We start from the raw sequence: 14,917 nt of genomic DNA, 5'->3' as shown, positions 1-14,917 counted from the left end.
TATGTGAGTGTCAGGAGGTTTTCAAGAGCACCCGTATTTAAATTTGTGAAAAACAGGTGTGAATTGACAGAGAAATTGCAGATTTAAAATCACTTAATCATTTAAAAAAAGAAAAAAGTTTAAACATGGGAGTCAATGGGAGGTTTGACCAGAACTCTGTGTTTTTAGCTGATTTTAAGTTGTATTAAGGGGAAAAACACACAGGGTTAGACAACAACCATAGCAACGTTTATATGTAAAAATGGTCTGTGTAGGTTGGAAATTGTGGGCAGGAGAACAGTTTGTTTTGAGATGTTTGTGATTATTTTCACTTATTATAAAACCTGAAACGGTCCAAAAAATAAGTACAAAACTTAAACTGTGATTGTTAAAAAAAGTGTAATATGTATCAAAAATTTGATTTAGGTGAGAAAAGTTTCAAGTGTTGTGACCCGTTTAAAGTTTCAACCACGTCTCTACGTTAGAGTATGAAGACACAGTGACGCTCCAAATGAGCTGGGTTGTGATCACCTTTTTCTTTTTTGACTGTTTCCCATTCATGTGTATGTGGAAATTCTTCTTTTTTTTGCCATTTTTGCCACCGTGGTTACTCGAAACACTTAGAAAAGTCATCGCACGCCATTCCCGGTCAAACCGCACTGCGAAAGAAGAGGAGAGAGGAAAATAAGAAACACAATAGGTGCTTGCTTTACAATGCAATGCAATGAGAACCATGAAGGAAGGAAATTAATTTACTGTAAAGCACTTTGATGGAAATAAATTAATTATTACTATGATTTTTTTTTTTATGAACAAAGATGAACCAATGTAATTGATATTTTGTTGTAGAAATGTGAAGACAAAACATGTTTCTGTTTTAAATTATTTCTCATACTGAGGTTTTCAGGTAGAAAAATAGCTTTTAAAAACGTGATTTCATGTTCTGCGGCGAGTAAATACCAGCCTGAGAGAGAAGTCAGCGCAATATTTGACCTTTCGTGCACAGACACCAAAAGAAGAGGGAAAATCAATTGTCTTTTTTAATTACATCATCGAAGCATAGATGCATTACTTGTGAAAAAGGTAGAAAAAACAGCGAGTCTTTCTCAATAATTTAAACCTCTCTGGCCGAAGAGCGTGGCCGCCTCACAAAACCTAAGATTTCCCCGTAAAGCGTTTAAATTTCATGAAACCAAAAGACGAGGAGTTAACATGGATCACTGAAATGAAAGTGCGTCTCCCCGTTGAAATTTTTCAAATTGTTAAAGAAAACAAAAAAAACAAACAAACATAGAAGATGCGAGTGGCGTTATGTTACAGTCCTTCCACCCCTTTCCACAGGGTTTTTGCAAGCATTATTTTTTTTTTTTGTTTTATGAAACTTTAAAAGTTCCATCGTTTGATCGACAAACAAGTTGAGTTATAGAAAAACAAACAAAGAAAAAAAAATTATAATAATAACAATAACAATAATTACAATGACAGTAATAACAAGAAATGTAAGTAATAAACACAGTCCTGTACAGTCAGTCTTCTGACGGATCACGGCTAAAGTGATCGATTAGCGACTGGATTCTCAGCCGTCGGACAAACTCGCGAGCGCCTGCTGAAGAAAAAGTGGCCGATGTTGTTGTCGTCGTCGCCTCTCAGCTGCCCTCGTCTGTGGCTCCACCCTCCTCTGTGGCGAGGGAAAAAAAAGACTTGATTATGAAGAATTCACCGGATTAGCTTCTCCTCTTATAGGTGGACACTGCATGTTAAGCCTAAAGTCACAAATATGGGTTTTAAAATGGGCATTGGTTTTAAATTGGACCGTCAATTTGGTGCAGTAGAGAAGGCCAGCTTTTTATTCACTCAGGACACTTGGCAAAGGTAAAATCTATCCTTTCCAAACAGCACTTTGAGACAGTGACTGCTGAACTGAATCACGCAAGAGGGAACACATGACGCCCATTTACCTCACTCCACTGGCAGCCCGTGCACTTTAGAGTTCATTTTAAAAGTGTTTTTTCCCACCTTACCTCTCTGAGCTGCTACATCCTCAGGCACCTGTCCGGTCTCTGAGGTCAGCTGAAATCTAAGCAGAAGCTCAGAGAGGACAGAGCTTTTTCGGTCTGTGTTTTTATGTTTTTATACAGTATTTTATTGTTTTATGGTACGATACACTGTTTGTTCTTAGGTCTTTTAGGTCTTATGTGTTTATAGGTTATGCATCTCTGAGGTACAGCACTTTCAGCTGTTGCTTTTAAAGTGGAAAAAAGGGAGGTGCTAACTCCTAAACTCCTCATCATCACCGTCCTGCAGCAGCAGCAGCAGCAGCAGCAGCAGCAGCAGGAGGATGAGGATGAGGAGGAGGAGGAGAGTGTCTCACCTCTCTGTGGTTTCGCCGGTCTCCCACAGATGCTTCAGTCCAGTTCGTGGATCTCGTCCTGCAGCGAGGCCGATGGCCGCGCCACCTCGCTCATCCGCTTGGCCATGATGTCCCACTGCGGAGCCAGGACTTTGGACTTGGAGCCTGCAGACGAGAGACGAGGGAGAGCATGCATGGAGGATTACACCTTCTGCCCTCTAGTGGCTGCATTAGATACTTTCAGTTGTCTCCAACAGCCTTTTTTATCTTCAGTTAATGTGTGAAAAACGTCCAGTAGATAAATCATTTCAAAATAAAATTATATGTGAATGAACTTTTAAACTAATATAACTATTTATAACTATTTTCATGATCAATTATGTTGATTATTTTCTCGATGAATCAATAAGTTGTCAAAATTAATCAGTTTCAATTATTTCTCTGTTACATGGAGAGAAGAAACCAAAACATTTAATGAATTTGGATTAATTTCTTGAATTAGGAAAAAAATAACTCAATAGATTTTCGAAATAGACAATTAATTTTGTTTACGATTAAGCGCTGCAGCCCTCAAATTCTTTGATTTCAAAAGAGAAATATAATCTCAACTAAACAGGATGCAAGAGTGTCAGGTTTTAGACTGTACTGTCATTTTCTTTAATGGATAAATCCTGACTTGTAGCAAATGTTTCATCCCCAAATTACCACAGTGCGAGTGACTAAGCTGATAAGTTTGTGTTTCAATAAAAAAAATCAGAAGAAGAAGAAGAAATAATCCCTAATCCTGGATCCTGCCTCAGTCCCAAACCTGATCTCCTCGTGGTGTGTTTTTCCCTGCTTCAGCCTGAGGTGGACTCACAGACCAGTGGAGATGCTTTCCCCCTCAGGATACACTTACCAAGTCCTCTTCCTCCTCCTCCTCCTCCTCCTCTCTGCAGTTACCATGACAACATAGACTGTAGCCTCCAGCTAAAGCAGCAAGACCGACCCAATCCCCGTTCTCTCTCTCTCTCTCTCCATCTTTCCCTGGCATACTCTCACTCTCTTGATCTCTCAGTCTGTCTCTTCCCCTCTCTCGTTTCACAGGGGAAAGAGAAAAATGGGACACAACCCAAAAAAAAGAACCTCCCAAACTCTTAACCCTTCGGCAAGGGAGCTCAGATGGGCCTGTACTCTCTCTCTCTCATAAATATCCTCATTACTCGGGTTTTTCAGTGATTTTAAAGCGTTTTTTCTGTGTTAAATATATTTTGTAAGTTAAAGTCATTTAATAAAAGGGTGAAAAGCAAAAGAATACTGCATTGTGGGTCTTTTACGTCCACTTTACTTACTTTCAGGAAGCAGCCACTTCCCGCCGCGTACTTTCTAAAAGTAAAGTCTGATGCGATCGTTTTGGTCATGTGACCAAAACATGAGGTTGATGCTTTTGTGCGCAGATGTTTCATTAACAGATGAGTGATTGTAAAACTGGTATATTAGATTATAGCGGACACAAAAACGTGATTATCAAGCCAACCCTAGCTCTTCTCGAGGCAGGTTTAAAAAATGGTGGATAGCCCCTTTAAAACACACTCACAGACATAATAGAATTATATAATTTTATGCTTATATTAAATGTTATTTAATAATGATTTACATATTTGTTAACTGCTTTAAATGCCTAACCCTGAACCAAATGTCAAGTGTCAAGTCCCATTTTTGCTATTTTATTGTGTTCCTCAAGCCGGGAGTCTCTGCAAAAATTTCATTATGTCCTCATAATGACAATAAAAAAAAAAAAACTTTAGCTAAACCAAATTCTATCCCTAAATCCAAGTTTTAAGTCTCCCAAAAAGACCTTCAAACCTGGTTGTCTCAAATTTAGGGCATTTTAGGAGACCTGAAACAGTATTTATTTGAAAATTAGGAAAACGATGGCGTCATATTACAACCTAGTAGCTAAAGTCGGCGTGAAAAGACGTCCTGTCTTTAGAGAGTTCATACAAGGCGGTTGAAAAAAGTGTTGAATCGGCAGAATTGTGCATTTCCTTACGTCTCGTAAAGTATTTAGTTTTATGACAGGAAGTCGGTAGATTTGTCGCCAGCCGCTTTTTTAAAAACGAGTAACTAAAATCGGATGGAAACGTCACAAAATGTAAATAAACCGACATTTTTTCCCTTTCTTTCCCCCGTCTCTGTTTCTGCTATTATATCTGTAAACTTTTTTTGGTGTAACGTTACAGCGCCACTTACAGGGCTGGCATATGTACTACAGCGCTTTGAGTCGATGGTGTTTCCGTCTAGACGTGGCCTTAAGTTTGTTTTTTTTTGCTCCACACAAACTGTACTGTACTGTACGTCGACTCACTGTCCAGTCCGTTGTGCTGTTCATAGGTGCGCTTGCCTAAGATGGTGGGGGAGCCGTTGTTGAGGATGGGAGAGCATTTAATGGGCGTCAGGCTGCCTGTAGAGATGGAGCATCCTCGTGTGGGAGGGTTGGGCTTCACTGGACAGGGATGAGCTTCTGAAACGTGAGAGACAGATAGAGAGATGAAGGGAGAGAAGACGAGTGCTGGAAGACCACCGGTTGTTAAGCAGAGAGGATAGTACAAGGGCAAACGAGGGACACAGAAAATGGAATTAAATCAATGGAAGTGACTCGTTAATCTAATCCGAAACACGGCAGCACCGGCGCTTTTTTCACGTTTAAATTTAATGGCTTATTTTTAACTCATTAGATAAAAAGCCATATTTATCGCCGTGGATTAGCAGAGTTCATCTGCAGTTTGAGAGAAAAACATTTTAAAAAAGGGCAACAGTGTCACCGGTGAGGATCTCTGAAACACCAAGACCCAAAGCCTTTGGACTACAAATAATAAATGGTTTTTTTATTCCCATATTTCTAAATGTTGTGTAAGTATGCTTCCGTCTTCTTACCTAAATACCGAACCACAGACTCCAGAGGTTTACGGTCCACAGGTTTCAGTGACACCGGCTTTTTTGGCTGATCGGGCACCCGCAGAGCACCTGAAGACAAAAAAAATCAATATACAAAAACGTGAATATACAACTAACAATAGTGTAAAATCACTTTAAGGTAACATTTTAGAGTGGCTGCCTCTGCTAAACCAGAAATACTGTTCTACTGTCTACACCAGTATGTGATCCAAGTGGAGCTGGGGCACTTTGACCAGAGAAAATGAAAACAAATAACAAGGATTCTAATAATTAGTCACCTTATCTCTCGCTCCATCTTAATCTAATTTCACTATACCGGTGTGTGAAGTACATGTGAGGAAAAAGAGGATGATGAGAGAATGAATCTGCCTCCTGGGAAAGGTCCGTAGTTGACTTTGCTCGACCCATTTACACCACTGTATTTTTTAAGAGGTCAAGATTTGCTCAGGTGGTAGTTTGAGAATTAGAATTATTATTAGAATAAGGCCTGGTTTACACCGGAAGTGTGGCGCGTCTGCCGCATCTCCCCATCGATCGGTTTATGGCTAGTTTTGGATTTTTCTCCGACAGTATTTTCGTTCGGTCCATAAAATATCAGAAAACCTTAAAAAATGTGGATCGGTGTTCGTCAAACCTGGAAATGATGATGTTCTCAAAATGTCTTGTTTGGTCAACAAACCAAAATGATTCACTTCTAATGATTTCTTTGTTATCCAGAGCAAAGAAATGAGGAAAATCTTCACATTTAAGAAGCTTAAACAATCGGAAATCTTGTTTTAATCATAGTCTCCGATTAATTGTTTCAGCTCTAATTATTATAGCTGCTTAAATATAATAATTAAGTTTCTTGTGTATTCAGATTCAGCTGAGACACAAACTACTGAGAAAGGTGCGGGTTTTATTTAATATCCCTGCTAGAAGTCCAGTGTGTATGTACTGGGCCTTGCTTTTTGGAGGCAAAAAGAAAGGAAAAGAAACCAGGGAGGTCCTCCCATTTGTCACAGCCTCACCATTACATGTCACTAATTCTTACACACTGGACCTTAAAATGATTTTTTTTTTCCCCAGTTGGTGAATTAGGCGTCCTTACATTCTGCCTTGATGGCTGCTGTGTTGACAGGGAGGTACGGATGCCGGGCCAGGTGTCGCGGTCTGATCATGTCCTGGCAGAGGCGGCGAGTCATGCGCGTCACCGTGGTGGTCTGCAGGTAAAAGGCCTGTCGTGTCTTCACCGCAAACTTGGGGCTGCCGCTGTGGCGCAGGGGCAAACCGTGGGGGCTCTGGAGACACAAAGACGGCACAGTGCGATGTGAATGTAGAAACAGGTCTGAAACAGGAGTAACTAATATTACTAATGTTGCTTTTCCACTACATAGTACGCAGTTTGGTTGGTTTTCCATTACTATATTACCTCCTAAACATTGATTTTGCTAAATACACCAGACTCCTCTGTTAAATATTAGGATTTTTAGACAATTCCTTGCTAAATGTTGGAGATTAACGCACGTTTTCGAGATTTTTAAGTCTTTTTAACTGATCTACAGTTTGATTCCAGATTCCAGACGTCTTTGCTCGTGCCTTTTCCAGTGACGGCACTCTGACCAATCAGTGGCCGGCAGTCTGACGACGTCACGCATGGTATCGGGTCAGCTCACTTGGAAGCAGGTACTAAAAAAAAAGTACCAGGTACTATCGCTAATGGAAAAGCAAAATAATGGCTTATAATAATAATAACAATAATCATTTTTCTAAACTCGGCAAGGTGCTTTGAAAAAAAATAGCAATAGCAGTGTGCTCAGACATTTTACACACAAACACATTTACAGTATTAATAGACTTAGCACACATACAAACACACATTTGTAACACATGAAATACACTAATTTATGACAGTTTGACTCAATTTTAATCCACGTGTCTGTTTTAACTTCTAAATGTCAAAATTAAATCAAAATGGGAATGACGTCCGGGATAAACCTCTTTAAGTAACAACAATTTAAGGACGTCAAATTAGTCTCTGCGGAATTATACGACACATTTTGGATTTTAGATCAATTTAAATACTGACTAATAAAGAATATGACGTGCAGATTTTATGCACTGTAGGCACAGATGGTTATTCACAGATACTATCCCTCAAGGAGCAGAGCCTTTACATGAGCTTCACAATGTGTTTGTGGGGTTAACAGGTTAAATAACTCCACGTTTATTCACACAGGTGTGCTTGTGTTTATTTATTTTTTATTTTTTTTTTTACCAAGCTGCTGCGGTTGGGTCCGGGCCGCTCTCCGTCCAGCCTCGTGGGCATCTTCAGCCCTCCGTACTTCTTCCAGTAGGTCCAGCAGGAGGCGCACAAGCGACACTGCATGTTGGGAGGTCCCCATGAGTACCACTGGTAGGAGCTGCTGGCTACACACACACAGGAAGAAGGAGAACAGAGTGAGTGCAGTGTTTCACACAGACAGTCACAGGCGTGTGGTGCGATGCACGATCCACGTGTAATCATGAGATGCTGTCATGTGCACAACCTTTACTCCCCCGTCACTGCATTAACTACAACCCACTAAAATAAGTCAGACAATGCGGTGCATGCAACGCCAGTCGCTCTCTCCTCTCCGCCTTCAACGTGCAATTAAAATGTGAATCACACGCAGATACAATGGACTTAATTTGAGCCCTTTAAATAAGACAGTTGTGTTCTTTCAGATGAGGAGGAAGAATCTTATTTATTTTATTTTTTTTTTCCTTTCTCAGAATAATAACTGGGCAATTAAAGATAAAAAGTTAAAATGCAGGATCAAATAATGCAAAATCAAATTTGACAAAGCGTAACCATGCATCCCGTACATTAATATAGTCATATAGTGGGAGACAACCGGGTTCCAAAACAAGCGACTTAAATAGAGACGGCGCTCGATTTGAGACTCCTGCAACCAGCTGTCCTCCACCACGGTGCCATATTACATTACAAAGAATACTACGCGGAGCATTACACATTCAATGCCGGATGATAAATTCAGTGTTTACTTGTCCGTTCCGCTTTTAGCCGAGACCTTAGCTGGAAATTCAACTGCGAAAATTGTTGAATAAATCAAAAATAGGAAGAGACCAGCGCTAGATGTAGAATTGATAGTGTGCTCACTTTCCTCAGTATTTTAACAAGAAGTAAGCAGATGATTTTCTCATATCAATATAGATCTATCTTCAGTGTCCACATGGGCGAAAAACAACAATTGCAATACTGTAAAATAAGCCTGTGTATCAGGGCTCGAATAGTGCACATACGACAAATAATGACTCACTGTAGCAGCTTTCACAGGCTCTGCCCAGGGCCGGGGTCTGTCCTGTCTGTCCTGTGCCCGGAGGCCCCGGGACGACTGCACCCGCCGCTCCGTTCACCAGAGCTGGCTTCACGTTGTTACTCAGTTGGTTAGGGTTTGGCTTGTTACTGTGGAGGCACGGCAATCAAGAGGGATCGAGTCAGAACACGGAACACTGATGCTGCACGGACAAATGTCACAAAATGGCCTGAGCAACTTTGAAATATCAGAAATGCTGCGGAGAATCATTCCTTTATTCTGTCATGAATAGAATTATTAAACTCGATATTCCGCACGGAGACTTGGGCATCAAAAGACTCACTAGTTAGGGATGTAGACCTGCTTCAACTTGCTCTCAGCCTCGGCTGCTTTTAATCGTTTCTGGAGCAGACAAAGGAGGAAGAGTTAGAGTTATCAACCTTGAGTTTAGGACACTGAAAAGACTCGACGACTCAAAGAAGATCAATAACATTCAGGGTTTACATTAAATCAGACTTTGATTGAAAAACGAAATAAAAGGTATGCTTTTACCTGTTGTACATATCTGTCTGTGGTCTTCCACATGTAGTAATACTCGATAATACTTGTCAGGGACTTCCAGGGCAACTACAAAAGGAGGAGGACAAAAATAATCAGCATTAGTTTAGAGAGCTTGTTATTTAAAGTGGCGCAATCTATGGAGTGAACATTAAATGTGGATTTAGCTCCCGACATGTCGACAAAAGTACAATTTAGACTAAAAGCATGTTCGTTTCAAAGAAACATGGGATTCAACTCACACTTAAAGTCAATAAGTGTGAAAAATCACATTCACAAAACGGAAAATTAAGATTGCATCCGCTACGATCAGCATCTGCACGAAACGAGGAGTAAAAATGGGAATGTCCCGCATGAGCCGGGAGGGAATACTATACTAGGAAACGCTGACTCAGCATTCCCAGCTAAATATGACACTGTAATAACACCAGACTCGGTGACACATGTCAACAACCCTGAGGAACTCATAAACAAGCACAAGCACGCCGGAGGTGAACGCGCGAGCGCGAGCGACGAAAGTCCCTCGGAGAAGTTTGAAAGCAAACTGAGCCGTCAAGAAGTGGCCCCACCCATAATGGTGGTGGTGGAGTCCTGTTGTTTGAGGAGCAGGAGAATGAGCCGCACCAACGGCGGGCGGCCACCAGGTGGTGGAGTGACGCACACATTGGAGGGCCGAGCACAACATGAGGTGGAGAAGGTTCAGCAGCAGCATCCTGCTTCTCCAGCCGAGGCTCAGAGGACGAAAAGTAGCTTTTTGGCTTTCTTAGACAATGATTGCTCACTGTATAAAAGCTCAATGAGCCAAATGGACCACAAAGCTGCAGAGATGCGGCTCTAATTCTGCACTTTCCACGTATGACTATGCTATAAAGCTGAAAAGCCTTTGAGAAAAAGAAAAAAATGGCACATTGTGGTGTAGAAAACAGGCTGTGACACTTCACCGCCACTTGATAAACATTGATATCAGCGACATCTGTTTTCACTGCTACTTTTCCTCCACATAAATATAACACATTTTATACGATTAAATTAAAATAAATTAATAAACATTAGCGTCAACACCTCTCATCCATCACTGAACTCGATAATTAAAGGGTCATTGTGGTATTAGCTTCTTCTTTTTTATCCAGTAACACTTTCATTACTGCAAGTGTTAGATCACAGTTTCAACCTGAATATCTTCCTTTTAAAAAAGAAAACAAAAGAAATTACTAAAAAATTTTAAAAACAAAAACAAACAAACAAACAAACAAACAAACAAACAGGTATTTCTACAAACCAGAAGGCTTTTCCCAGTCTAATATGTATGCTAAGCTAACTAGCCCTTGGCTGACAAACAAAATCCTCAAATCCCATCCCCCCCCTTTTTTTTTTTTTTACTGGTTAATTACTCACAAAATCCTGCTGGATGTCGGTGAAATCTTTGCCGTATTTCTCCAGCGCCTCCTCGAACAGGTTGGCCTCCGAGGCGCTCCACTCCTCCATCTCGTCCCTGCAGAGGACGGGCCCGCCCTGGGGCACCAGCGCCGCGATGGCTCGGGTCATGTCATAGCCCGTGGCGTGGAGGGTGTCCATGGCGTGAAACTGAACACACACACACAGAGTAGAATATATTGTCTCAGGAGTTGTCGTGTTATTCCGAGTCAAGATGTGTTGTGATATTCTGCTGCATTTTACAGCTTCTTGTGTAATGCTTCAGACTCAGTTTGTCTATGTGTGTGTGAGTGTGTGTTGCTCGAAGGCCTCTCATCTATGTTTTATATATGAGGAGAAGATCTAGGGCAGAACAGACCCAACACCAGGCTTCTATGGCCAAATGCTTGTTAAAGACACACACACACACACACACACACACACACAAACGCTGTGCACTGCAGGTATTTTCTTTTGGTTCGTTGCCCCATTTGTCTCCCCGCTGTGGCGCGCCGCCACTTTAACCCAAGGCCACTCCCGTGTGTGTGTGCGCGCACACACGTGTGTATCACTCACCAAGGTGATGTCCCTGGAGGCTGCAGCAGCGCTCATGTGAAGGCTGGGCTGTCGCACAGAACTACTGCAGTCCAGAGCTCTGGCGAACGTACCCACCGACCTACAGGACGCAAAGACAGACACCAACTTTGGGTTGAACATTTTCAAAGAATGAATGCAGTATTGAGGCAATGATTCGGTTCAAAAAGAGGTATAAAGAAGGGATTTTCATAAAGTACAAAGAGGAAGAAGGAAGCCCGTAATCCCAGATTATATGATGTAATAAAAAAAATAATAAAATAAAAAAAGACATACATTTTTTTTTAGAGAAAATGGATATTGTATATTAAGAAATGAATGAATGGATTGGTAAGCAGGAAGCTAAATAAATAAAATTATGTCAATTACGTTGAGTTGTGGAAACTGGGGTGGGAATAAATAAGTTTATACTTCCTCCCACTCCTTTTTGAACAAGTAAACCGATTTTTGTGTACCAATGAGGTGGAATGCGCATCTGCATTTGTTTTCTTCAGTATGTTTTGTTTTTACATGTTCGAAATAAACAAACAAACAAACAAACAAATAAATAAATAAAGATAAAGATCTATACAGGGATGAAATATTATATATTATGTCTTAAAAATTGCCTGGGGTAAATATAAAGCAGGAGCTACGACACAGGAAACTAACATGAAGACTAAAAAGTGAGGGAACAGGCCCACGAATGACGCTTTTCCACTATACAGCTATAGCACCGCTCGGCTTGGCTCTACAGGATTTACAGGACTCCATAGTACCGCCTCAACGTGGGCGGAGTCGCCATAGCACAGCTGTGTCACTACAGTCACTGAACTGAAACACGACTGAACGGGGTCGCGATTCGGCTCACGGTCGCCGGCTTTCGGCAGTGCTGTAGATTAAATGCTGGAGATTAACGCACGTTTTCAGGATTCTTCAAGTCTTTTTAACTGATCTACAGTTCGGCATTGTTCGGTTTGATTCCTATGTTGAACGTCGCTTACGACTCTTCCAGTGACCGGCACTCTGTTGACGTCACATTTTAGTATCGGCTCAGGTTGGAACGCGGTGGAAGCGCGGTGGCAACACGGTGGAAACGCGGTGTCACATTTTAGTATCAGCTCAGGTGGAAACGTGGTGGAAACGCGCCGTCACATTTTAGTATATTTAGTATGGAACCTCGCTAGAGCAAGTACTAAAAGAACTACCAGGTACTATCACTAATGGAAAAACAAAAACTTGCTATATCTGTATTGTGGAAAAGCAAGACTCCTTTTTTCTTATTTCTCTGTTAAATTCAATCGATGCTTCCTTGAGTTTTTCCCGGTAAAGCTTCTGTGCGTCCCGTCTCTCGCACACATTCCTCTTTACTTTGGTATTAGTGCATATGTGAGTGTTTGTGTACATACAACTACCATAAAAACAAATTTTACAGGAGGGAAACGATTCATGGTCGAAACACACCACACGTGCATTCTGGGGCCTTGTCATCGTCACAAAGTTTCCACATAAACCACAGGAAGTCAGGATGGAAGTGGTATCAATATAGGTTTGTTTTTTTTCTCTCCTGCGCCGACTTACCGAGCAACGACTAAGAACTGGTCGATCTGTTTCTCCGTCAGTGAGCTGTTGGGGTCCCAGATCTTCTCCTCTAGTTTCTCCAGTTCTCTGCCATCACCCTCACCTACACGGAAACAAGAAAACACAGGTACACACAGTTCATTTTCTGCAGTTTTCCCCCCACCACCACGTGTCCACATCCTTTTCCCTCCCACCCCCTCCAACTACTCCCTTGTGTGAAGCTTTGATGAGAAAAGTTGCAGTTGGCCCGCCTGCAACCAAGCAGACAGGCAGCTTTAAAATCACATAACACATACAAGGATTTCATTAACATGGCGTTAATTACAGAGCTTAGTGTCCCCAACAGTTCCCTAATTGGAATTTAACAGGTTTTGTCATCAAACCCTAAATCTGTCAGAACAGACTTCACATCGAAAGTGAACAATTTCATATATGGCTGCAACGATTAAGCGGTTATTAATGGATTAGTAAATGAATCGTCAATGATTTTGATAATCGATTGATCAGAAGCTTTTTTCATTATTAAAAAACACAATTTCTGATTGTTTTAGCTTCTTAAATGTGAATATTTTTCTCCGTTTCTTGCTCCCATATACAAAAGAAATCCTTAAAAGTGAATCATTTTGGTTTGTGGACAAAAACGAGACATTTGAGAACGTTATTATTTCCAGGTTTGATGAACACTGATCGACATTTCCAATCGATCACTTGAATAATCGAGAAAATGATCGTCAGATTAATCGATTACGGAAATAATCCTTAGTTGCAGCACTTCCTCGACTCTTTTGATAATTTTTTATGTTTAAAACAAGTTCAGATTTTTTTTTTTTAGCTTTTTGAAAGTGAATATTTCCTGGTTTATTTGTTCCTTATTAGAAAAAAAAAAGATTAAAACTGAATATTTTTCATTTGAGAAGGAAAAAACTAAATTACTTTGCAACAACTAATGCACTTTTTTCATTCTTTTGTACATACATGCAAATTAGACTCATAGATGTGACCTTTAAAAAAAAACAAGGATTATGGAAGATATGGAAGGTGACTGTAAAAGCAAATCGTTTGTGCAGAACATAGACAGTGATCTGTTATTTTAAATGCTCTGATTATGTATAATCATGCTGCCACACTGTGATTGCCATGGAAACTTGAGTTAGGCTTTTTTTTTTTTTTGCCTGTAGTTTAATTGTAGAAAACAAAAGTAAGCACTGGCTTCAGGCACAAAAGTGCTGTTTACAGCTTTGTCAAGTGTTTCAGAGAACTGAGCAGTTCCCAAAACATGGAGGAGTTCAATAATCCGTCTAGATCTCAGCTTGCCCTATTAATGCCGAAGAATTTGTTTTAAAAAGAAGAATAAATCTCGGCGCTCAGCTGGGTGAAAAAAATAAATCCCCTGAAGGAAAATGTGAATGTGCTACTCGGAGAGGAAACCTCTTTCTTGGAAAAACGGTGTCAATCAAATAAAATAAAGTGAACCTTCGTTCAGGAGGTCGGTGATGTCGGCCTGGTACTTGTTCCCAACGCGGATCTCCCCCTTATCGGCCAGCAGCGTCTTTTGCTGAGGGTCATACACCAGCGAGTAGAAGAAGGCATCCTGGGAAATACAGATACAGGCAGAAAGGCATGAGAACGCAATGAACGAGTGTTATTCTTTGTACATTTCCCCTTATTATGACAAGAAAATTCTTGGTTATAACGCTGAATCTGGAAACGAGAATTAGTTAAGTATTTTATTGTCACTAGATAGGATAGCATTGTTGTTAACTATCATGATAAAATCCCAAACCCCCCAAATTTCACATAAATCCTTCCCTGAGCACAGGCTGAAAAATGTGGGACGTGTATTTCTTCTTGGTATCGATGATACAACCAAGTGCAATATCCAAATAATTTGACAACGATGAAATGTGTGACAAAACAGCATTGTGATGAAATTATGCAGTGCTGCGGGAACTCGACGCCCCCCAATTCTTGCTCTTCAGATGAGGAAATAAGTTTCATTCGTTGCAAATACGATCCGTTACGCCAATTACGAACCATACACTAATCACAATATGAACACGTCATATCATAATTGAAAAGCTCGCCGGCTTACCTCTCTTTCCAGGTATGACTTCAGAGCTTCGGTCTCGTTCAGCAGCGTCACACAGCATTTTCCCCTGGAGTCCAGCACAAAACAGAGGAGGAGAAAGGTCAGAGGGTTGAGTGGTTGTTAAAGAGGACGTCAAAG

At 40.8% G+C, this 14,917-nt stretch overlaps 1 protein-coding gene across 2 annotated transcripts in view; it reads right to left on the bottom strand.

Annotated features, from left to right (window-relative positions):
- Positions 1-1,001: 1,001 nt before the first annotated feature.
- The window catches only part of mta1 (metastasis associated 1), a 47,765-nt gene continuing 33,849 nt past the window's right edge, over positions 1,002-14,917 (bottom strand). The window contains exons 6-19 of one of the 2 annotated variants that reach the window (XM_058614759.1): positions 14,783-14,846; positions 14,164-14,281; positions 12,691-12,793; positions 11,113-11,212; positions 10,519-10,707; positions 9,118-9,192; positions 8,909-8,967; positions 8,569-8,714; positions 7,524-7,675; positions 6,357-6,546; positions 5,246-5,335; positions 4,677-4,832; positions 2,351-2,494; positions 1,002-1,657 (exon numbers count right to left, since the gene is read on the bottom strand). In XM_058614759.1, coding sequence (XP_058470742.1) covers positions 2,385-2,494; positions 4,677-4,832; positions 5,246-5,335; positions 6,357-6,546; positions 7,524-7,675; positions 8,569-8,714; positions 8,909-8,967; positions 9,118-9,192; positions 10,519-10,707; positions 11,113-11,212; positions 12,691-12,793; positions 14,164-14,281; positions 14,783-14,846 — 1,552 coding nt within the window. In that variant the 3' untranslated portion in view covers positions 1,002-1,657; positions 2,351-2,384. The remainder of the gene's footprint in view (positions 1,658-2,350; positions 2,495-4,676; positions 4,833-5,245; positions 5,336-6,356; positions 6,547-7,523; positions 7,676-8,568; positions 8,715-8,908; positions 8,968-9,117; positions 9,193-10,518; positions 10,708-11,112; positions 11,213-12,690; positions 12,794-14,163; positions 14,282-14,782; positions 14,847-14,917) is intronic. The other variant, XM_058614760.1, reaches the window with a different exon arrangement.

This window comes from Solea solea, chromosome 18 (assembly GCF_958295425.1).
Source record: "Solea solea chromosome 18, fSolSol10.1, whole genome shotgun sequence".
Taxonomy (NCBI): Eukaryota; Metazoa; Chordata; class Actinopteri; order Pleuronectiformes; family Soleidae; genus Solea; species Solea solea.
The sequence above is the reverse complement of the archived record's forward strand: the minus strand, read 5'-3'. Positions and strand labels throughout refer to the sequence as shown.